At 38.0% G+C, this 25000-nt stretch overlaps 2 protein-coding genes across 3 annotated transcripts in view; both read right to left on the bottom strand.

Annotated features, from left to right (window-relative positions):
• Positions 1–7795: 7795 nt before the first annotated feature.
• On the bottom strand, positions 7796–8759 carry LOC311069462 (homeobox protein vent1-like; the record flags this gene model as incomplete). The annotated part of the gene is made up of 3 exons (XM_084092641.1): positions 7796–8051; positions 8183–8403; positions 8513–8759. 3 exons carry the CDS (start codon positions 8757–8759, stop codon positions 7812–7814), a joined length of 708 nt encoding a protein of 235 aa, XP_083948767.1. The 3' UTR covers positions 7796–7811.
• A 1979-nt stretch (positions 8760–10738) lies between these two features.
• Positions 10739–25000, bottom strand: part of kndc1 (kinase non-catalytic C-lobe domain containing 1) — a 63278-nt gene continuing 49016 nt past the window's right edge. For both annotated transcript variants that reach the window (XM_084092928.1, XM_084092929.1), the window contains exons 26-31: positions 24350–24432; positions 24017–24155; positions 22666–22788; positions 22203–22262; positions 21110–21267; positions 10739–13443 (exon numbers count right to left, since the gene is read on the bottom strand). In XM_084092928.1, coding sequence (XP_083949054.1) covers positions 13212–13443; positions 21110–21267; positions 22203–22262; positions 22666–22788; positions 24017–24155; positions 24350–24432 — 795 coding nt within the window. In that variant the 3' untranslated portion in view covers positions 10739–13211. The remainder of the gene's footprint in view (positions 13444–21109; positions 21268–22202; positions 22263–22665; positions 22789–24016; positions 24156–24349; positions 24433–25000) is intronic.

Genomic DNA, 25000 nt, shown 5'->3' with positions numbered 1-25000 from the left:
GATATTCTTGTGATTTGTATGACTGTTTTTTACTTTGAAGTCATAATTTAGATTTTTTAATGTCATAATTTAAATTTAAACTTTTTAAATAAACTTTTTATCTCATAAATATTAGTCATAATTTCAACTTTTTATGTCATAATTATGACTTTTAAGTCATAATTATGACTTTTAAGTTGACTTTTAAGTCATAATTATGGCTTTTAAGTCATAATTATGACTTTTAAGTCATAATTTTGACTTTTTATCTAATAAATATTACATGATTACATAATTTCATTTAGACTTTTCATCTTATAAAAACTACTGTCATAATTTTGACTTTCTATGTCATAAATACGATTTTCCAAAGCATGATATTTTCCCCTGATGTGTCAGAAATGGACACATATATATATCTCATCCGTTGATACGGATGTGTCTGGTTTTGTACAGTCTCTGAGTTGCATGACAATGGTAAATGCAGAGTGAATGTTTTGCATGATAGTTTAGTAACAGGTCAGAGGTCAGCACCATCATCACGCTCATTAATCTCACAACAGCTGAATAATCATCTGTGAAAGAGCATTACATATACTCAGCTCGTCATATACAGTGATATGATAATCATCACTTGACACGTTTAGTTGAGGAGTAAAGCTGATGTTCATACAGAAGGAGAGACTGCCTCCCTGTGGCTCTCTGATCTCCGGCTTATGATGTTACTAAAGAGAATAGAAACAGATGTGGAACTGTCAATATAGAAATATAAGGTACATAGCTATGAACGTGTGATATTTAGAGCCTCAGGACGTCATGATTTGTTTATGAAAATGTGGGGTCCCTTTCTCTCCCTAACTGAAAATGTATTATAAAAAAAAGAGAGAGAGAGGAAAAAAAAATATATATATATATATATATTTTCCAAATATGTCTTATCTGTGTTGTAACCTGCTATAGTCCTGTAAAGTCTAAACATCATTTATTTTCTTCTCAGAGACCTAACTCTTTATTGATCTGTATAATTGTTATTTATTTTCCCTTTTATCTGTTTTATTCTGTATTTTTTTTTTTTTTTTTGTTTTTTTTTTTTTTGAGGAGGGGGCATTAAGCTGGGTTAAGGGGTAAGAAAAAAAAACTAAAACATGTCATTGTTAACACTTAATTTCTGACTGATGTTCATGTTCAAAAAAAGCAAAAGAAAAAAAAAAGAAAAGAAAAAAAGAAAGAAATATAAGGTACAGAATAAAAATACCATTTGAGTTTTCTCACCTTATAATTTGAGCTGATGAAAATGTTTTTCCAGACGAACCAAACCAGTCCCGAAGCCCTCAAATGTAGGGTTACAAACATCTGCCTGGAGAAAAATAAATATATATATATATAGAGGCAGATGTTATATATATATATATATATATCAAATATATGATGTAGTTTGTGTTTTCAAAGTGTCGGGAACAGCCATTTATAAAAAATAAAAATAACCCTATATATATGTTATTTTTATTTGTATACCCAACTACATCATATAATTGTCAACATGGTGTTTAGCAATTAGATGGTAAAATGCAAATAAAATAAAATAAATAATTAAAAGCTAATGTCACTGTGTTTATTATGTAAGAAAATAAAATAAACTTAAAGCTTAAGTAAATAAATAAATAAAAATAAATTAACAGAAATAATTAGTGAACGATGTTTTCCTGTGAATATATAAATATAAGGTATACAGAATAAAAATACCATTTGATTTTTTTTCACCTTATAATCTGAGCTGATGAAAGTCATAAAATAAAATCAATAATTAAAAGCTAATGTCATTGTGTTTATTATGTAAGAAAAGGTAAAGTAAGTAAATAAATAAATAAATAACCAGAAATGAATTAGTGGGCGAAAATCACATTGTCTTGCATTAGATAAAGACACTAGCTACAATCTTTCAACAAAATAAAACGATAAAATGCAAAGTAGCGTAATTAACGAGTCACAGTGGAACTGCATCGCCTGTGTTTGTCTCTTTAAAGAGCGCCAGCTGTGCAACACGTGACTCCCCGCTGCGTGTGTTTGAGGTGTGTTGACTTTATTAACACTGATGTTGAGCTCACACTCACTCAGTTCTGCGGGATCAGATCAGGACAGACTTCACGGCGCCAGTGTTTCGGGTGTGAACTTCTCCATTCAGACTCGATCTCCATCATCTGCTCGTTACAGGGGCTTTGATGCTCTTCTGCAGGTGCTAATGGCCCGAGAGCTTCTGCATCTGCACACAGGAGCAACACACTCCAGAGCACACAACACGATCTCAGGGACATTTATACAATTACATTTATTTGCGTGCAATTTATGCGCAAAAAAAAAGTTTTTACGTGCATATGATACGCACTGTAACTGTAACCCCCCTTGGGCAGGATTAGTGGTGTGGGGAGCGTGTGTATTATTACACGCCATAAAGTGCGTATCATATACACGCGAAAACTGCGTATCATATACACGTTAAAACTATATATATATATATATATATATATATATATATATATATATATATATATATATATATATATATTATTATTATTATTATTATTATTTTTATTTTTTATTTTTTTTTGCGTATAAATTGCACGATAAATACTGCCAGAGACCAGACCAGGGGCCTCGTTTATTAAACGTGCACACGCACAGTTTCGAACTTAAAGTGTACGCTAAAATCCGCGCGCGCCAACTTTCATGCATGCGTGCGCGCGTTTATTGTGCGTATGTTCGGTCTCTGAATCACACGTACGCGCATTTGAGAAATGATCGTAAGATCAAATGTAGGACGGTTTGGCTCCAGATCTCACATACAGTTCAAACACATAAAACATAGAGGGTTTGATCATCAAAAACAAGTGCATTGTGATTAAGTGGCCACCAGAGAATTCAGGTTTATTGTGTTTATTTTTGACATTGAGACGATCTGGAAAAAGTGTCCAAAACACACTAAACCATTTGCAATGTAGGCATTTCAGTCACTATCGAATGGGACATTGATTATATAATCACTGTATAGGCTACATCAATGTTTACATTTATACATTTTGATGAATATATGAGTATGAATATATGATAAATATGAATAATAATAATAATACATATAATAAAACGGTTTGATAGCCTATTGGTGTCCACCATTTGAGTGATGTCATATTATCCTTTATTAAGCAATTAAATAACATTAGTGTATAGACCCGTCTGATAAATAATTGAAGGCTGATAGAGTCAAAGCATTATTTGTTTTATTTCCTTCAGGTTGTGCGTAAAGGCAATATTTATTTATGTACATACATATAGATTTGTTATGTATAGAACTACATACAGTGCTTGTTTTTTTTATATCACATCTAGATTCTAGATTACAGATCAGATCATTTAAAATCAAAGAAAATGTTTAAAAGTAACAGGGCGCGAACAGCACCGGGTGGACGCGCTGCTGCAGTGCACGCGCGGGGTAATACAGGCGCGCGCGCTGTCCGCTCGTGACGTGGTGCTGAAATGACGTCACAGGTGGAAGAACTGTCGGCACAAAAAACTCGGCAGCGCGCATGTCCTGAACCTCCCGCTTCAGCTTCATCCGTCTGTTCTGGAACCATGTTTTCACCTAAAAAATAAAACATATTAACATAAATATCAACTTGTATATGTATATGTATATGTACATGTATATGTGTCATAATTATGACTTTTATGAAATAGTATGATATAATTATGAACTATGACTTCGATGAGAACATCGAAATTATGACATACCAAGTCATTACCATATCATAAAAAAATCGAAATTATGGCTTTTTTGTGTAATATGACTTAAAAGGTCATAATTTGAGCCTTTCACAGTAATCATAATTTTGATTCAGTATGTCAATTTCAACTTAAGAAATATATACACACACATATACCTACACACACACACATTTTTAAATAGTTGACTTATCCCAGTGTTACATATATTATAGTGAGATGTCAAATATGCATATTAATTACAAAAAAAATATAAAAAAATAATTAAACTAATGTTTTTATGTTTATGCTTTTTAAAATACATTATGAAATGCAATGAATTAATTAAATAACGAATTAATATAGAAATGTATAGCCTAACTGTGTTTTCAAAACCTGACATGAACCTGAAGCTTGTGCCGAAGTTTAGGGCCTACACCAGAAAACACATCTAAACATTCAGTACTAAAACAGGCATGTGCTGACTCTACAGTTCTGGAGTGCACGTGACAAATGCATTTGTAAACTGCAATGTTCCTGCATAACATGTCAGCTTCTCTCATGCATACCTGTGTTTCAGACAGATGCAGCTTCTCTGCTATCTTGCGTCTCTGAGTCGCTCCGAGATATTTGTGTTTGCTGAAGCTTTTCTCCAGGCGCGCGACCTGCTCGGAGGTGAACTTGGTTCGGGCGCGGCGGCGCGCACCGGATTCTCCTTCACAGTCATCAGCGACATCATCACTCTCAGAGGCAGATGTGTACCCACAGCTATCTGATGTGATGGGAAGAACATGTTAGATGCATTTCAAAATGGATAGCACGGGCACATTAAATGCAATAAAGTGCGTATCATATGCACGTAAAAAACTAATTTCTGAGAATAAATTGCACGATAAACACAATGCGTGCTATAGACACGCATTTCATGAGAGAGAGAAAGTCATACTTACTCATAGGGGAAGTCGGGGCCTTGTTCTCTACTTCTCCAATCAGATGCAGTGTTTCTGAAGATGCATCACATGGTTTATGCGTGTTATCCAGATGTTGAGCATGGAAACTCTGGGACAACCACTCCACGGAGAAGTTCTTGGACATGATGTTTCCTCCTAAACACAACTCGATCAGCTGAAGTTCCTCTCAGACTTTATGCAGGAGGCGCGCGCTCATTTGCATGAGTAAAGAGACTCTCGGCGGAATTATAACTCTGTAATTGAAGCTAATATATGTTGCAATGGGCTTGTTCACACGTTCAGAGCACTTGTGATATCCAGGCGCCAGCGTGTCTGAGCACCTCGAGTACCTGAAGATCTGATGAATAATCAGCGCATTGATACAATCAATGGTCATCCACTCAAGACAAGACATAATCCATCGACAGATAATGTGGAGATGAAAGAGTGTCGTGGCTTTTGGGTGGATCATTGTTTTACTTACAGTCGGATTAAGTCTTGATCCCCATTTTAGTTCAATCTGTCCAATCTATGCAAATTCAGATCGACCGGCAATATGCATGTATATTGCATTAAATCAGTAAATGCGTTTTCATCATGGCTGTGGAATATTGGCCTTTTGCAGAAGCATCCAGTCTCGCTATCTAAACCTGAGGGTGTTTCTCCTCCTTTGTCTCCTGTCAGTAAAACTATATGGATCTGAGCCAGAGGAAAAGAGAAACGCGTTTGATGTCTAGAAGAATTGAAATGCGTCTCTGGCGCCTAAACTTCTGCGAGTTTGCGCTATAAAACTACAGTTTCATGTGTTTTAAGAATATAAATGGATAAAACCAATGATATATAGGCTAATGCATGCAAACAGGTCTAATTTAATTAAACATACAGTCTTGTGTTGGAATACACTGAAAAAAACTGGTTTAGGATTTACTTTATTTGCAAGTAAATTGCACAAATAATTACAAAGAAATGGCAAGTAACACTTGAGAATTAAATAGTATTTTCCTGTAAAACGCTCTCGAATAATGTTGTTGCAACTAAATATAAATATTTGTTGCTGTGTACAGTACTATATGACTTCATTAATCAATAAACCATCTGAAGAACCTAATGCAACTTTTTAAAAAAAGAAAAAAAAGGGATCAAAAGTCTTTGCTGATCCAAAGTAAAAACATATGTTGGGCTGTATTAAAAAATACTGTATTTTTGTGAGATATGCCTTAATGATAGGATGAAATATTGACTTGGTCACGCGTTATGACCTGTATGATTGATCTTGCAAAATGATCACAAGTTATTAGCCTCGATTGGCCTTCAGTGACCAGTTCGTTTTAATGCCATTATGAAGTTGATATAAGAGGGCGAACAATAAATACTGACATGGAACAAAACGGCTAATGTGACCTTAAACATGCAGTCACGAGCGCGGGGCCGCACAAGCACGCACACACACGCACACACGCACGTACACGCACGCATACACACATTATGGGGACCAAAAAATGTCCCCACGAGCACGAGGTCAAAATTTTCTAGTGTTGCTATATTTAGGGGGACATTTGGTCCCAATAAAGTGCGGAATACCAGGACCACACACACACTCCCGCGCGCGCGCACACACACACACACACACACTTGCGCGCGCCTCTATAGCATGCATTGTGTTTATCGTGCAATTTAAACGCGAAAATTAGTTTTTACGTGCATATGATACGCACTGTAAACCCCTAGGATTAGTGGTGTGGGGTGCGTGTGTAATACACGCAATAATGTGCGTATCATATACACGCGAAGACTGCGCGCCATATGCACGTAAAAACTCATTTCAGCGTATAAATTGCACGATAAACACAATGCCTGCTATAGAGACGCATTTCCTGAGATCAGGCTGACACACACACACAACCCAGACATGATGGAGCCAGTCTGTTGGGATTATGTGGAGAGTGTAAACTCATCAATGGGTGACTTAATTAGGACTAATTGTCGAGCATGATCTGCTCGTTAGGTCTCGTTTGAAGTGTCGCACACACACACACACTGAGGTGACGCGCATATGAAAGCACAGCGGGTCCTGAGGATCAAGAGCCTGACCTGGTTTCTTTGGGGTTTCTTTAGGGTTTCTTTGGCGCCTACATTTGATTTAAATAAATCTCACTCATATTATTGTAGATCCTCCTTAATATCCTCTTTATTGTCTTGCTGTACATCAGATGGTTATATCCAAATAGCAATATGCATGCTTCTTTTTTCTCTAAATGTGCTGCATTAGTCCTTAAAGCATTTAGAGAAAACATGATGCCATTTGTGCAGGTCTAAATGCTTCAAGAGCGAATGCAGCACATTTAGAGAGAAAAGAAGCATGCATGTTGCTATTTGGATATAAACATCTTGATGTACATTGGGTGTGTAGGTTTTTAAGCAAGACAATAAAAAGTTCTAAAATGGCGTCAAACCATCTTGTTATAATTTGAACCTTGATTTTTCAAGTTTATTTATGCTATGCTTTTTCCATGCATGTGAAACTTACAATGTACAACATCCGTCACTGGGACAGTACCCTACAAAAGGTACTAATATGTACCTTTGAGATATTAATATGCACACTTTAGGTATGTACCATTTGAAAGAGCACCACCTCAGTGACAGCTTTTACCTTTTTCTGAGAGTGTATAGTCAATAATATCATGAAATCTACTGCTTTCGTTCTTTTTTAAATTTGTACTGTTTAAAAAGAGAATATTTTTCTTTCTATTTTAGGTCTAAACAAAAACATCTCATACATTGAAAAATGTTAATGTTTTATGCATGAGATATGGCCAGCTTAAAAACTTGGTTGTGATGCCCAAGAGGATCATTAAATTACTTGTGGACTCATGAAATTATTAACTCATGTGGAATGATTCAAGAAAACTCAGATCTCTTCACTTCTATCAAATGTGAACTTTAAGCTTGTAAAACACGAACAAATCACCAAGTAAACTTTGTGCATAAAACATACTTTATTTCTGATCATAAATAAACTCTTCTTTTTTTTAGTTAAACCAGCAATTCTTTTTTCTTTTCTTTTTTTACAAACTGTACAGATATTGCACACAGGATGTGATATAAGTGTTTTAAAGGAAAGAGTCTTCAGTAGTAATGTTGCCTTGGCATCATGAGGTGATGATGATGAGGATGAAGATGTGGCATCACATGCTGCTGATGCATCAAAGGCCCGTGAGGAGGAAACGGAAGTCGCTGTCTGTCGTAGCAGTGGTACTGAAGCGCGTGCACGTGCGGGAGAACCACGGGAGGCAGCAGAAAGTCCGCGCGCATCTCCTGGACCTCGCGCTTCAGCTTCATCCTGCGGTTCTGGAACCAGGTTCGGACCTGAAGAACAAAAGCACAAGCTCATTTAATAAACGTGTTCTATTGTTAATGTTCACATCATGCATTTGGAGAGATTGCATGTAAATAAAGTGATCAAGTTACGAGAATAAAGTTAGATGCGCGCGTCTCACCTGTGTTTCTGACAGATTGAGCTTCAGCGCGGTTTTCACTCTCTCTCCCGCATCCAGATATTTGTGCTTGTTGAAGATTTTCTCAAGTTTGTCGATCTGATCCGGTGTGAATTTGGATCTGATTCTGCGCGTCGCCCCGTCGTGTCCATCATCGACGGACGCGCATTCAGACGCGGCCGCTTCACTCTCATAACCAGACGAATAACCACTGTTTTCTGAAACTGAATGAAATATAACAATACATCGTTAATTATATACTATTAATAGAATCGTATGCATGGATTTCATGCTTTAAAAGCGTCGAATGCTCATTAATTATAGCGTACTTACAGCTTGGAGATGAGCAGAGTCTTGGTGCAACTGGAGTTATGGTCTCTTTTGAGGATTCTGGTTTCTGCTCAGCTTTTGTAAGCTTTGGTTTTGGTTGCAGATAAACCTTGTCATATGATGTTGGAGGTCTGGGTTGAACCACACACGGCACATGAGGCCTGTGCGTCTTTCTCTCCGGCTCCAGAACCGCTTGAGGAGTCGAGGCATGAAAGCTTTGAGCGAGCCAGTCCACAGAAAACTTCTTCATCACGATCGTTGTGTGTCTTTTCTCCGAGAGCAGAGGAAGTGAATCTATCCGAGTAAATCCAAGAGTGTTTCCAGGCCTCCAGAAGCGCCTTCCATATATATGGCTCGCCCCGGCATCACATTAACATATGCATGCAGGAGTTAACGCCTGATCGATTCTCAATCATTAGGCCTAATGGCTCGTTATTGAAGTCTTTACATATCCTGTGATTGTGTGAAAGCCTGGCGCCAGCTTGTCTGTGAGAACCTCTGGCTCATCCAGATGTCTGCATCCTCTTCAAACACACATGGAGCGGCAGAACAACTGGATGCAGACAGGGAAACTGCGGCAGTAATAATGCAGAAACTTCCAGATTAAAGGAGAGAAACGTGAATAACACGCAGAAACGGATATCAAATGTTTGTATACAAATTTTCATCATATACCCAATATATATATATATATATACTTTTTTCAGACACTTGACCAGGCTACTGTATGTACATGTATATATTCAGGATTTGATTAATAAAAAGTAAAAAAGAAAAGAAAAGAATGGCATTTATTTAAAATAGATATCTTTTGTAACAATATACGCTACTGGTTCAGTAATTTTTTTCTTTTTATTCAGCAATGGTGTTTTAAATTGATAAAAAATTATAGTAAAAATGTATATTTCTATTTAAGATTTATATAACATTTCTATTTTGAATAAATGCTGTCCTTTTTAACTTTTTATTTATCAATGAATCCTGAAAAAAAGTATCACAAGTTCCAAATAGCATATATATATATATATAGGACAATAAAATGCTGTTTATTTTTTCAACACTTTTTTATATTATATCTGCTCATACATTCTGGCATTTGACGAACTTTGCTTTTATTTCAGCCTCTAAATAACATTTTAGTTGTTGTTTTTGTTTTTTTGTTGTTGTTTTTTACACAAAATGTGTAGTTTCTCTTCGTGCAGTGAGATGTGTCTGGGTAGTGTCGATAGAGAGGTGACTGGGGCTCAAATGGCCGCATTAACACACGCTGGTGTCCCGCAGAGTCTCTGGCGCCGCGCCGCAAACATCCCGGATCAAAGGCGGTACAGTAGCGACACAATTACCTGTGATTGACCAGCAGTTCAGATGCAGATTCACACCCGGACGAGCTTAAGGCAACAACTCAGGACAGTGAAAATATCTACTGGCACCAGCCTAAAACCGTGCAACAGTTTACTTGCATTTGATTAAGGCCTATTTATTTTAGAATGGACTCAATTTTAATTATGCATATGCACAAATATGCACATAGGCCTATGCAGATTTAATGTTACCTGCTGTTTAATGATGTAAACCTTAATTTTACCACGCAATAAGGCAATCCGAAAATCATTTAGCCTACTTGTTTTAATAGTCTTTGATTTTTTTGTTTTTAAATTCTTGCAGTTGGCAATGCAATTATAATGAGGGAAATATAACTAAATTCAAAAGTCTTCATATAATTTGTTTATTTGAGGTTTCATGATCAAACAAAACAGCACAGATTGTGATTCAATAATATTCGTGATAAATCCGAAGTAATGTCATGTGAAGCATGTTTGCAACCGTGTTCTGACTGCAGTTAATCAGGGATTTGGCCTTATCGGACTGTATTTGAATGAGAAGAGCCTTTGAAAGGATCGTTTAGCTGGACAATGACGATAACGGCATGTTGACTGTTTCCTTTATCACTGATCTATAGTGCAGGAGCTCGAGCTCTTTGACTCGCAATTAAAGCCTTTATCTCAAGCGCTTTGATCCGTTACAGAACAATGAGGAGGATCGGCCGCGCGCCGCGCGCCAACTGCGCCTCCGGGGGCGCGCGTTTCCTCGCCTCCGCGTGAAACCCCGAAACAAACCGCGGAGGGCAAAATAATTATTTAATTCGGATAAAATATCACGGAATCCAAGAAGAGAGTAGATCTGTGAAGTTCTGACAACAATGAATCTCGTTTAATGGTCAGACAGTCACCAGATCAGCGGCTCACACTGATGGGTTTAAAGAAAACTTTGTAACACTTTATTTTACAGTGACCTTATATGTTACTTACCATAGTAATAACAGTAAATTATGCATAATTACATGCAACTAACCCTCAACCAAATCCTAATCCTACCCTAACCCTATAGTAAGTAGGCCTACATGTAGTTAATTATTATTACTCAGTACTTAAATATATAATTACACTGTAACAATGACACCTTAAAATAATGTGTAACCGAAAACTTTTAAAGCAAAAAACAAAACAAACAAAAAACACTCGAACATACTGAATAAAATATGAAGGATTGTGAATGATAATGCTATTTGTATTAACAAGACGTTCAAATCCAGTAATTGAGATTGTTTTGTTTAGTTTAGTATAGTTTGTTTTTTGCAGTTTTGAGCGATTTTCATCAGATTTCAATGGCTGAAAAATTGCAGAGAACTGAGATGCTCGATTTTTAGTTGTCAAAGCTCAAAGAATAAACTACAGGTCAAAGGTCAGCACCAAGATGGTGAACATTGCATGTCTGGACATGTATTCTGCACATCTGAAAAACACACTGTATTCAATTAAGAAGTTCTTCATTCAATGCAAAGCAATTTTATTAGCTCTATATCTGTTTAAAGGGCTATTAACATCTATATAATTCATAATCCCGCACTGTAAACAACGTGCTTCTTGAGATAACATCTACATTTTATTCAAGTCTAAAATATTATTTATAGACTGAAACATCAGATTATATTTACATGTATTACCATGCTTTTATTCAAAGTGACTACATTAACAAAAGTCATTTCTAAAGATCAGGAGCCAGTTACGACAAACACCAAACCCTTATTAATAATAAAGAGGACCTATTATGCTTTTTTCATCTTTCTCCAGTGTGTAATGTTGCTGTTCTCTATATCAGTGTCAGTGTTTCTGAACTCCTGAAACGCCTCCATTGTAGTCTTGAGTTTCTCCCGGGAACGAACACATCACAATATTCCTCATTATAATAATTTATGCGCAGAATAAAGGGGCGGGGCCTGGTTGAGTTAGTTAGTAGTGTGTTAAACTGGCGGTTATGGTAAGGGGCGGGACATTTCCCAAACACACGCGAAGCGCTCGACCAATCACAACACACTGCTCCAGCCGACCAATCAGAGCACAGTGTGCTTTCAGAAGGAGGGGCTTCATAGAGACAGGAAGTAAACAGAGCGTTACTGACAGACTGGGAAGAGAGGAGGATCTATGGTAATAATAATGTTTTTTTAAGAATGAAAACCTATTCTAGTAGAGCTCAAAAACAAAATCAAGACCTTGAAAAAGGGCATAATAGGTCCTCTTTAAATTACAGGGGTTGTTGTGACTGGAACAAATCAGGCAGAAATAATTTTCACTTAGCATGAGCAGTGAGTTCAATTCAATTCTAATGAGAGAGACGCATAATACATGAACTTTAAAACAGGGAAATGACAAAAGTGTCTCAATTTAAAGAACATTACAAAAAGTAGAGATGCAAAGTTAAATTATACTGAAATTTATGCACAAAATATTTCATTTTTCTAAGATTAGTTTACCATGGTGTAGAAATATAGTCTATTTTTAAAAGTACAATACTTTTCTCTATTCTCTGGAGGCGTTTATAATGTATTAGGCTACTTCAATTTCAAACAGTTGAATCTTATCTAAAATGTAATTAATAATTTCTCAATAATTATCATCAATAAATCTATAAATACATTATTTGGTTGTGTAGCTGAACACAAAAGATGAAAGTCTTTGTTCTTTAAAGTGTCTTCAAGAAAATCACCCGTTCAACAAACAGAAACTGGTTTGTACGAGCATGTTCTCCTGAAGCTGGTAAAGACGTCCCGTAACACTTCACTATAAGGTTCATTAGTTAACATTAGTTAACATGAACTAAAAATGAACAATACTTCTTCAGCATTTATTAATCTTAGTTAATATTTATTTCAACATTTACTATACATTATTAAAATCAAAGGTTGTATTTGTGAACATTAGTTAATGCACCGTGAACTAACATGAACAAACAATGAACAGCTGGATTATTATTAACTAACATTAACAAAGATTAATAAATACTGTAACAAATGTATTGCTCATTGATAGTTCATGTTAGTTTATACATTAACTAATGAATCTTATTGTAAAGTGTTACCAAGATGTCCTATTATAATGAGGAAATTCACCAATTAAAATGTCCACGTCTTGTGGAATCCCAGTCTCTGTTTCCCGGCCTCGGCAACATCCGAGAGAAACTGCAACATGTCAGAGTTTATGATGTGATCCGGCTCCTCACAGCGTCCACGTGTGTGTGTGTGTGTGTGTGTCGGTTCAGTACAGCGTCTTCCAGCGTCCACGTGTGTGTGTGTGTGTGTGTCGGTTCAGTACAGTGTCTTCCAGCGTCCACATCTGTGTGTGTGTCGGTTCAGGACAGAGTTCGCTCACTGGAACGAGGCTTTGACCCTGCGCAGTGTGTCCTGGATCCGGTGTGTGTATCGGTCGCTGGCCGTCTGGATGAAGTTGGCATCGTTGTGTGAGGCGAGGAGAGGAACGTCACACTCGCTGAATCGAGCGATTCGCTCGCGCAGGAACGCCTGCAGCTCCGGGTCAGGAGAGTAGGGATAGAGATGCTCCTGAAACGCATGGATCTGACTGACCACACGCGCAATGTTCCTGAGAACAGGAGAGAAGCACAAACAAGACTCGTCACAGGACTCGGCTTCACATGCCAGAGGAAAGCTCTAATACAAGAACCATGTTTTTAGTGTGATTATGAAAAGGCAAAGGCTGCATTTAATTAGATAAATATAAGCACTGTGTGTTTCAAAGAAACTGAACTCAACTCATCTGAACTCAACTCAACTCAACTGAATTGAACTTAACTCAACTCATCTGAACTCAACTCAACTCATCTGAACTCAACTCAACTCATCTGAACTCAACTCAACTCAACTGAATTGAACTTAACTGAAGTCAACTCATCTGAACTCAACTCAACTGAATTGAACTTAACTGAACTCAACTCAACTCATCTGAACTCAACTCAACTCATCTGAACTCAACTCATCTGAACTCAACTCAACTGAATCGAACTTAACTGAACTGAACTCAACTCATCTGAACTCAACTCAACTGAATTGAACTTAACTGAACTCAACTCAACTCATCTGAACTCAACTCAACTGAATTGAACTTAACTGAACTCAACTCATCTGAACTCAACTCATCTGAACTGAACTCAACTCAACTGAATTGAACTGAACTGAACTCAACTCATCTGAACTCAACTCAACTGAATTGAACTTAACTGAACTGAACTCAACTCATCTGAACTCAGCTCATCTGAACTCAACTCATCTGAACTGAACTCAACTCAACTCAACTGAATTGAACTTAACTGAACTGAACTTAACTCAACTCATCTGAACTCAACTCATCTGAACTCAACTCAACTGAATTGAACTTAACTGAATTCAACTCATCTGAACCCATCTGAACTCAACTCAACTCATCTGAACTCAACTCAACTCATCTGAACTCAACTCATCTGAACCCATCTGAACTCAACTCAACTCAACACAATTGAATTCAACTAAACCCAACTCATCTGAACTCAACTCAACATCTGAACTCAACACAACTTAACTCAACTGAACTGAATTCAACTAAACCCAACTCAACTGAACTGAACTGAACTCAACTGAATTCAACTCATCTCAAATCAACTCAACTCAGCTGAACCGAACTCAACTGAACAACTCATCTGAACTGAACCGAACTGAACTCAACTCATCTGAACTCAACCGAACTGAACGCAGCTGAATTAAACTGAATTGAACTGAACTGAACTCAACGTTGATTTCTAGAGCAAAACAAAACAACAAGTGTTTACCAAAGTGCTGTACAAACATTATGAGAATAAAACACATAAAACAAAAACATAAAATAAAGTAAACACTGCTCCATACCAACTTATCTCTGCATCTGTGAGTTTGGGTCATTTATAATTCAATTCAATTCACATTTATTTGTATAGCACTTTTCACAATACACATTGTTTCAAAGCAACTTCACAGAAAATGTAAAGAGTGCATTTGAAAAGCAACATGAATCAATTATCTGCACAAACTTTAATAAGAAGAAACAAAAGAGAAGCTTTAAGGGCAACCTGCCAAAATAAAAGCTTGATTGTTTAACGTTTGAAAATGAAGAAATAAAAACAGCCAAATATATTATAATTGTAATTTTAAAGTTGTAATGTAAAATAACATTATTATGTTTTATATTATTATTATTATTATATTACTTTTCTCAAATAATAATACTCATTTTTTAATTCTCAGGGAATATTATTTATTTGATTTTATGTAGTAATTTTTATATTTTTATTTTGTAATAAAAAAATAACAATAATAGCAATAATAGCAATGTATATGCATGTCATGTTGTGCATATGCATAAAAGCAATATTATAATTTTACAGTTGTAATGTCAAAAAAATTATATTTATTATATTACTTTTCCTAAATACTCAACTTTTATTTTACAATGAAATATCACAATAGTTAAATTTTTTACTTAGTTTTTTTAAAAGTAAGTTTTATATTTTTATTTAGTAATAATAATAATAACAAACTAGTAAACACTTTAGAAACACCATTGGTCTGATGGCGATGACATAATAGGTCTGTGTGTGTGTATGTGTGTGTGTGTGTGTGTGTGTGTGTGTGTGTGTGTGTGTGTGTGTGTGTCTCTGAGGCTCCGCCTCTTTGAGGTGTAAATCTTCTCCGGTTCATTTCTTCTGTTGAGTCCGTCAAGGTCAGACACGAGTAGCTTTACAGTCCAAACTGAAGTTGTAATTCTCATTGAAAGTGACACAGACTGTTTTTCATGTTTAATATCAATCTATTGTGATATATCTATAAGTGCTATATAAATAATCATGCTGCAAACATCCACATCGCTATGATCAGATGCTGTTTCTCATTGCTGTCATTTTAGTTGCATGTTTATTTTGTTATTGAGAGGAAAGCGCGCTGCACATGTGGACAGATGTTCGCTGATCACGCTTTTCAAACTTCTTTTTACCCCTTAGAGAAGAACGAAAAAGAACTTTGCCCTGAGTATATCAATTCATAATTGAAGTACACTTCACATTTCCTTCAGTGACAGTGTAAAAATGTACAATAATAAGCAGCTCTTTATGCGTCTCCCACAAACCAGCTGGTCCGTTTCCATAGTGAAGGGCGAAACCAATCAGCGGCAACTGGGACAAACAAAGATTAAATTAGGAGACAAGACTGTACCCGTCCCGAACGCTAAAGATGAGCTGAAGCATGAGCTCCGCTGTCTGGATCATTACTCTGCCGGATCACGCGTTCAGTTTCAGCAAGCAGAGCGATGCGAGTGTGATCTGATCAAAATGAACATGCCAACGGAGAGTTAAAAAGAGCTGTGCATCGTTCAGAACTCAACCGACTTTGTTTGATTTCTTTCAATTGCAATTAATTAATTTCTTCTTCCTGTGATTTCAATTCTACATCCTGTGGGATGAGGCTGATTCAATTCACAATCATGAATCTAAAAGGAGTCGACTCTTAAAGTGCCCTTATTATGCTACTTCAAGGTCTCCTACAACAGGTTTACATGCAGCTAATGTCAAAAACACTTTACTTTTCTCATAATGTACAGTACTGTGCAAAAGTCTTAGGCATGTTAATACCCCCCCCCCCCACCCAAAAAAATTAATAAAAAATAAAAAATGGTTTTAAGTCAGTTATTTCTATCTTTTGCTGTAGTGTGTCAGTAGGAAATATCAGTTTATATTTCCAAACATTGTTTTTGCCATTAATTGTAATAATCCAGTGAGATGTGTGTATGCACAAGGAGTCTGACAGCAGCCGGTCTGATCTGATCTCACCATCATCGAGTCCGTCTGTGATTACATGAAGAAACAGAAGAAACTGAGACAGACTAAATCCAGAAGAACTGCGGGAACGTCTCCGAGACGCTTGAAGAAACCTTCCTGCAAAACTATGCGCAAGTGTACCTGGACAAAAGCCGTTTTAAGCGCAAAGGGTCGTTACACCATATATTGATTTGAATTAGTTAATAGAAGTTAAATCATAAATAAATTCAATTTGTGATTTTATTTTTGAAAGCATTCTCACTTTACAGCATTTTAACACAAGTGCCAGTGCTTTTCCCAGTACTGTAGCTTTGCAGGAAGGTTTCTTCAAGCGTCTCGGAGACGTTCCCGCAGTTCTTCTGGATTTAGTCTGTCTCAGTTTCTTCTGTTTCTTCATGTAATCACAGACGGACTCGATGATGGTGAGATCAGATCAGACCGGCTGCTGTCAGACTCCTTGTGCATACACACATCTCACTGGATTATTACAATTAATGGCAAAAACAATGTTTGGAAATGTAAACTGATATTTCCTACTGACACACTACAGCAAAAGATAGAAATAACTGACTTAAAACCATTTTTTTTGGGGGGGGAAGTACTTTTGCACAGTACTGTATATACGCATTTTTGTTGCGTTTATTCTGTTATTGAGAGGAAAGCGCACTGCACATATTTACATGTAATGTGGACGGCATTGGGACGTTTGCTGGTCACGTATTTCAAACTTCTTTTTACCCATAACAGAAGAACCTTGAGTATATCAATTCATAAATCACAACAGTGAGTTTAAGTCCAGACAAACACTCATTTCTTCAGCTTAAATGTGTGTGTGCAGGTGACCTGATTCTGTGCGCTGTGAGCTACAGATGTACAACCACCATGTGTGTGTCCACCTCAGAATCTGCTACAAAAGCCACCTTACGACTCCTGGCATCGACTCATGTCCCCGGGCAAAGCATTTCCAATCACACACCATCTGCTTCACACACACACACACACACACCAGCATGCAGCATCACCAGCTGCGTCATTACCGCCACATCTGACTGTCCGTGACTTTTGCCCTCGGCAGCTGTCTCTCCTGCAGTGCACATGTGTGTGAGTTGTGTAGTAATATAAGACCCTGATATACTCAAGTTCTTCTTCATTCTTCGCTTAAAGGTGCAGTCTGTAGTTTTAGCGGCATCTAGTGGTGAGGTTGCGAATTGCACCCAACAAGTTACGGTGGCCGACAGGAAGTGATGTCGTCGTCTGAGACAGCAGAGAGTAGCCAGTTCAGCAATGAGGTTTCTTTATAAAAGATAAATTAAGAAATTAGGTTTAATTAATTATTCAGTAAAGCGATATGTTATTGCGAATATTATTGTCACTTGTTCATCATTGTGTCAGTGTTTTATTCGCTGACTTTAGCTAGCTTCTTATCATGAAGAACAACATAGTGACGAAACGCGTTTGTCCGTTCAGGGCCACTGTACAAACATGTCGATGTAAGAGGACCTTGTGTGTGTAGAGAGAAATGCTCATTCTAAGCTAATAAAAACATAACGGTTCATTAAGTAAGGTCTTTATACACCACTGAAAACATAGATATTGCATTTCTGTCAACAGATCCTCATAAATATTACACAATGCACTTTTAAGGGTAAGTTTTTGTAGCGATATACAGAGAGCAACATGTTTTTACTTGCGTCTGACCTCGACCAGAAGAAATGAACCGGAGGGAGGCGGAGCCTCAGAGCCACGCCCACCTATTATATCATCGCCATCCGGACCAATGATAGTTTGAAGGGGTTTGACATCCGGAATTAACTTTTCCAGAAAGTTCATGGTGGCAAGCTGTTTCGCACTCTTCAACCGAACTTCGTTTAGGCCTGATTTTGTTTGAAATGATGTCAGTCCGTTCTACGATTTCGCTAGATGTTGCATGGAGTTGTGATGTTAGTTGACGCCCCTTCACTCTCTTCCATTGGTGAAAAAAAGTCACAATAAACAGTTTCAGACATGTAGAAATCAAAGTTGATGCGTTGGTGCCTCAGTGACTTCTTTTAGAGAAGCTGTCAATCACAGCCGTCAATCATGACGTCACATTCCCATTTTTGTAGCATCAAATAACTAACTAAGACCAAACGCATTTAAAAAAACGAACACTCAAATTTACATCACCGTGATAAAAACCACCTAAATTGACAGGAAACATAATTGGAAAAAATGTATTTGAAGTGTAATTTGATTGTTTTGTTTCCATCGCATCCCATAAGACTACATGGAGAGGCGGGGTTTATGAGCTATACTGGGACCAGCCACCGGGGGGCGATCGAGACTCAGGGTTTATGAGCTATACTGGGACCAGCCACCGGGGGGCGATCGAGACTCTGGGTTTATGAGCTATACTGGGACCAGCCACCGGGGGGCGATCGAGACTCGGGGTTTATGAGCTATACTGGGACCAGCCACCGGGGGGCGATCGAGACTCGGGGTTTATGAGCTATACTGGGACCAGCCACCGGGGGGCGATCGAGACTCTGGGTTTATGAGCTATACTGGGACCAGCCACCGGGGGGTGATCGAGACTCTGGGTTTATGACCTATACTGGGACCAGCCACCAGGGGGCGATCAAGACTCAGGGTTTATAAGCTATACTGGGACCAGCCACCGGGGGGCGATCGAGACTCTGGGTTTATGAGCTATACTGGGACCAGCCACCGGGGGGCGATCGAGACTCTGGGTTTATGAGCTATACTGGGACCAGCCACCGGGGGGGCGATCGAGACTCAGGATTTATGACCTATACTGGGACCAGCCACCGGGGGGCGATCGAGACTCAGGGTTTATAAGCTATACTGGGACCAGCCACCGGGGGGTGATCGAGACTCAGGGTTTATGACCTATACTGGGACCAGCCACCGGGGGGCGATCGAGACTCAGGGTTTATGATCTATATTGGGACCAGCCACCGGGGGGCGATCGAGACTCTGGGTTTATGATCTATACTGGGACCAGCCACCGGGGGGCGATCGAGACTCAGGGTTTATGAGCTATACTGGGACCAGCCACCAGGGGGCGATCGAGACTCAGGGTTTATAAGCTATACTGGGACCAGCCACTGGGGGCGATCGAGACTCTGGGTTTATGATCTATGCTGGGACCAGCCACGGGGGGCGATCGAGACTCTGGGTTTATGAGCTATACTGGGACCAGCCACCAGGGGGCGATCGAGACTCAGGGTTTATAAGCTATACTGGGACCAGCCACTGGGGGCGATCGAGACTCTGGGTTTATGAGCTATACTGGGACCAGCCACCGGGGGGCGATCGAGACTCGGGGTTTATGACCTATACTGGGACCAGTCAACGGGGGGGTGATCGAGACTCTGGGTTTATGAGCTATACTGGGAACAGCCACCGGGGGGCGATCGAGACTCTGGGTTTATGAGCTATACTGGGACCAGCCACCGGGGGGCGATCGAGACTCTGGGTTTATGACCTATACTGGGACCAGCCACCGGGGGGCGATCGAGACTCAGGGTTTATGAGCTATACTGGGAGCAGCCACCGGGGGGGCGATCGAGACGCTTTGGCTTCACATTTCACCCTTGGTTGGGACACAAGCCTCTGCTAAGCCCAGGACACACCAAACCGACGCCAGAGAGCTAGCGCTGATGAAAGCCGACTGTGTTGTCGCCTCACGTCGGGGAAAAGCTGCACTTGAACACACGAGAACTACAGCGACTGTCAGCTAGCGTGTGTGTTCTGCGCCTGCGTGTGAATGATACAACTGTCTATTTCTGCAGATATATTCATCTATATTCGTCATTTGGAAAGGGAAACCGACGCTGCCAGCTGCAGATACACACACTATAAACAAAGCAGTGTGGGCTTACCGTTTTGAAGATCAATCCTGCTAAACACTTTCTTTATTCCACTCCGCTCATGCTAATATTGAAATATTCGCTGAAGAACACTCACACTGTAAACCCGAATAAGTTAGCAGAACTCAAAAAATTTAAGGCAATCGATTGCCTCCATTTTTTTAAGTTTTGAAATTCAAAGTTTAAGTAAGCAGAACTGGCAGATTTTAAGTTTGTACTTAAACATTTCAAGTTAAGAACAATTAAAATCAGAGTACACTATTTCATACATTTAATTTAAAACTCAGGTAAGATGACGTAACATTAGAACAGCCTTCTATCTGTACCGTTTTGACTTTGCTCGCTGTTTTGCTATTATTCTCGCGCACTGACTCGTTCACTAAGCTGAACAGCCAATCAGAGTTCTCTCTCTCACCGACGGCAGTTCAACATGTCGACCAATTTCAGCCGACGGTGTGGAACACACTGAGACAGCTTAGTCGGCCGACGCACAAAAACTGCCCGACGACCGACCGTCCCGGGCTTTAGATGCATCAGTGTGTGTGTGCAGGGATGAGACCTCAGTTTGGGCCACTTGTAGGATCCGCTGGTCATGGTGAACGTGCCGATCTCCAGTTGCTGAATGTGCAGAGCGAAGATATGAGCATCTGGGAGAGTCGGACGTCCTCCGCGCTTCACTCCCTCCATCAGACACAGGTTATCACTCTTCAGAAACACCTGAAACAACAGCAAGAGTACAGAGTGCTCGCAACACCAAGGTCATGGGTCGAACCCCAGCGAACGCATAAACTGATCACAATTAGACCCTTCAATGCAATGCCTCTGACAAATGCATAAATACATTCATTTATTCAAAGCAACATTAAAAATAATATCCACACAAACAATGACTTCAGGACACCTCTAATGATGAGTGTGTCTTCAGAGGCTGTTTTAAAATTAATTTAGCTTATATTAAGCCGGACATAAAGTAAAAAATGTTTAGGTGGTGTAACTGTCTGGCAAATAGTTTAGCAATCTTGAAAAATCAAATAGCTATGAAGCAGTTTTGTTATTATTAATATTATATGTACTTAATAATAACAATATTATATTATTAACAATTAAGAGTTCAATCAAGAGTTTGTTTAAAATAATAATTAATTATCAAAATAATTAAAACAAATAGTGGTGAAACAGGGTTGTCATTATTAATATTATATGTAATAATAATAAATAATAATATTTATTATAATAATATTTATATATTTAATAATTATATGATAAAAAATACATATATATATATAGTAATAATAGTAACAATTAAGAATTTGTCTAAAATAATTACAAGTTATTAAAATAAATAAAACAAATAGTGGTGAAGCAGTTTTGTTATATTATCATTAATACATTTATAGATATATAATATAGTGATTTTAAAGTAATGGTGTATGGTGTGTCATTCGTCACGTGTGTGTCGAGGTCAGTGTGTGAGTAACATCAGCTCTTCTGTACCTGAGTGTTTTATTTTTAAAAAATTCTCTTGATTTGTTTTATCTGTATCATAAGCTTTACATCAAGTATGTATTTTGTGTTTTTTGTTTCTTTTTTCTGTCCAGCACTTCGGTTGTTTTAAAGTGCTTTATAAATAAAGTTAGATTAGAGCGTCTCACCTGTACAGCCCTGAGCTCCTCCAGAACCTCACACACTTTCACCGAGAGCTGCTTCCACGCCTGCCGTTCAACACACACACACACACACACACAACAAAACCAGGAGAAATTCTGTAAAACTAATTAAGATGGGAATAAGCATGGCTTATAAAAACCCATTTATCATGCAATTTCATTTCACGCCAAATATGATGAATACTGTTTTGTTTCTGCACAAAATGCCGAATGCATGTCGATTATAACCCTTTCATGCTCGTCAATAGCCTGAAAAATAGAGTTAGTGTTTAATCAGTTTAAAGGCACATGCAATTAACATTTCAGCTGCTGGAGCTGCCAGATAAGATGAAGCAAAAATAGCAAATACAGTCGAGCTTATGAGGTTATGACTCTCTCAATGCGGGATAATTTATCACTTAGAGAGAACGATTCGGAAGAAGGGATTACGTGCGGTTTCGTTTCTTACCGGTAATTGCCTTACAATCACATTCTCCAGGCCCGACAGAATCTGCATGGCGGTGGCGAAGTTTCTGGTCTCGTAGCAGTACTTGCCAACAGCCAGAAACCGAGCGAGTAAAGCTGCCTGTGCCTGAAATACAATATATATATATATATATATATAAACATTATGACATTATGAAAAGTATAAATACTAGGGCTGGGACGATGCACCTAGAATCTCCCGATTCGATACTATCACGATACTTGGGTGCCGATACGATATGTGTTGTGATTTTTTTTAAGAATTGCGATTCTACAAGTATTGCGATTCGATATTGCAATATATTGCATTTTTTTAATACTAGACCATCGGGAAAAGTTAAATCATACACTTATACAGACTATACATGATGTATAAGATGAGTCACGTTTACAAACACAAATCATCACATCTTTCTGAGTTTTATTTCAGAAGCATCATACAGCACTACATTCTCTTTAAGAGTCACTTGTCGCCACCTAGTGTTGAAACAATGTAATCGATAAATGCGTTATTTTAAGCGCCAAGTTTCTATCAAAAGCTGATTTTGATCGCTATCGTTGATATCAGTGTTCATATTTGAACTTTAAACTTTTATCCAAGTACTTCTATGATGATTTGAACTATTACAACTCAGAAATAATGATACTAAGAGGTTGAAAAGACTGTTTCATGGCGACTCTCTCCGGGTCAGCGACAACACAGATCTGAATGTTGCGATATGATTTGGTCAAAGTTTAATAGACAGACGAATTGAAAGATCGCGTGTGTGTTTGAATCGAGATCACAGTCTTTTAAAGATGAATCGTGCAGCTCTACTGTCTTCTCTCTCGCTCTCAGTATGATGAATGCTTTCAGTGCGTCTCTTCCACTTGGGATATTACTCAACACTCATACATAACAGCAAGGACAAAAATAAAGCAATTTAATTTGAATTAATATCGATTCTGTAAAAAAAAAAAAAAAAAAAAAAATTTGAATCGTAAAAAAAAAGAAAGAAATCGCGATAGCTAGATGAATCGATTTTTCTCCCAGTCCTAATAAATACTAAAGTTTTCGTTTATGTGCATATTAGAGAATTATGGATATAAATGTGCATATTGTCATGAAAACAGTGTTATGGTGCAAAAAAAATTCTTTATGCATGATATAATTTCTTTGATTTCCCCAGATAAGTTCTTGCAAGGTTTTGCAAAATCTAATTCTCTCATCGAATATCCTGCTTTACTCTTAATAACCTTCCTTCAAAACTATTGTGTTGTGAACATTCATAACCCAGTTTAACTCATAAACATTTCCATGACTTGAAAATGCTCAATAAAATCTGAGGAATCACCTTGACCGAGTCACAGATGACCAGTTCGGCAGAAACCCAGTTGCTGACACAGCGTGTGTGTGTGATGAGTGTGTGAAGCGGCTCCTCGGGGTCCGACACGTCCCTCAGGAACAGACTGTTGCCCTCTAGAGACACACACCTGAACAACACACACACAGCAGGACCTCTACAGTCACACACATACTCAACATATCTCTGTGAAGTTGCATGCAGTGTGTTAAATGAATTAGAAAAATGTTTTGAGACTTTAAAAAGCAGACATGCTGTGTTAACTATCCTTTACACACATGTTCAAGGATCTGAAGTTTCAAAAGTGCATCGGTGGAAACTCACCTGGACATGTGTGTGGAGTTTTCTGACACGCCATGAGCTCTTGAGTTCAGAAAGTGAACTGGATGACAGTCCTGAAATATTTCCTACATGAGACGTGAATATAAATGCTGAATCAAAACCGTTATTTGACATATGAGAGGTGATTCCGCCCTTGAACAAACTCAAGAATCAAGATATGCATGAAAATCAGACAATGATCATGTGTCTCCACCTAGAGGAGGATCAGTGAATAACAGTGTGAGAATTGAGCACAAAAAACAGGAAAACAGGGTGATCTTAAAACACACACAACAACAACAGACAAATGATGATGAAAATTAAAACACTTAGGACATTCATATATTTTGAATTACACTACTGATAATTGTTTTGGAAAAACAGCAGTTTTCTATGTGAATATACAGACCCTTTCCAAAAAATTAGAATATCATGGAAAAGTTTATTTATTTCCATAATTCCATTCAAAACGTTAAACTTCCATAGATTATAGATTCAGGGCCCACAACTTAAACGATTTCAAGTATTTAGTTGTTTATTTGTACTTAATTTGGGCTTCCAGCTCATAAAACCCACGAAAACAGGATTTCAAAAAATTAGAATATTACATGAAATCACACAGTAATTACACAGTGATACCATGGTCATTGAACC

The sequence above is a fragment of the Abramis brama genome, assembly GCF_963993115.1.
Source record: "Abramis brama genome assembly, chromosome: 19".
Lineage (NCBI taxonomy): Eukaryota > Metazoa > Chordata > Actinopteri > Cypriniformes > Leuciscidae > Abramis > Abramis brama.
This window is presented reverse-complemented; position numbering and strand designations above follow the sequence as displayed.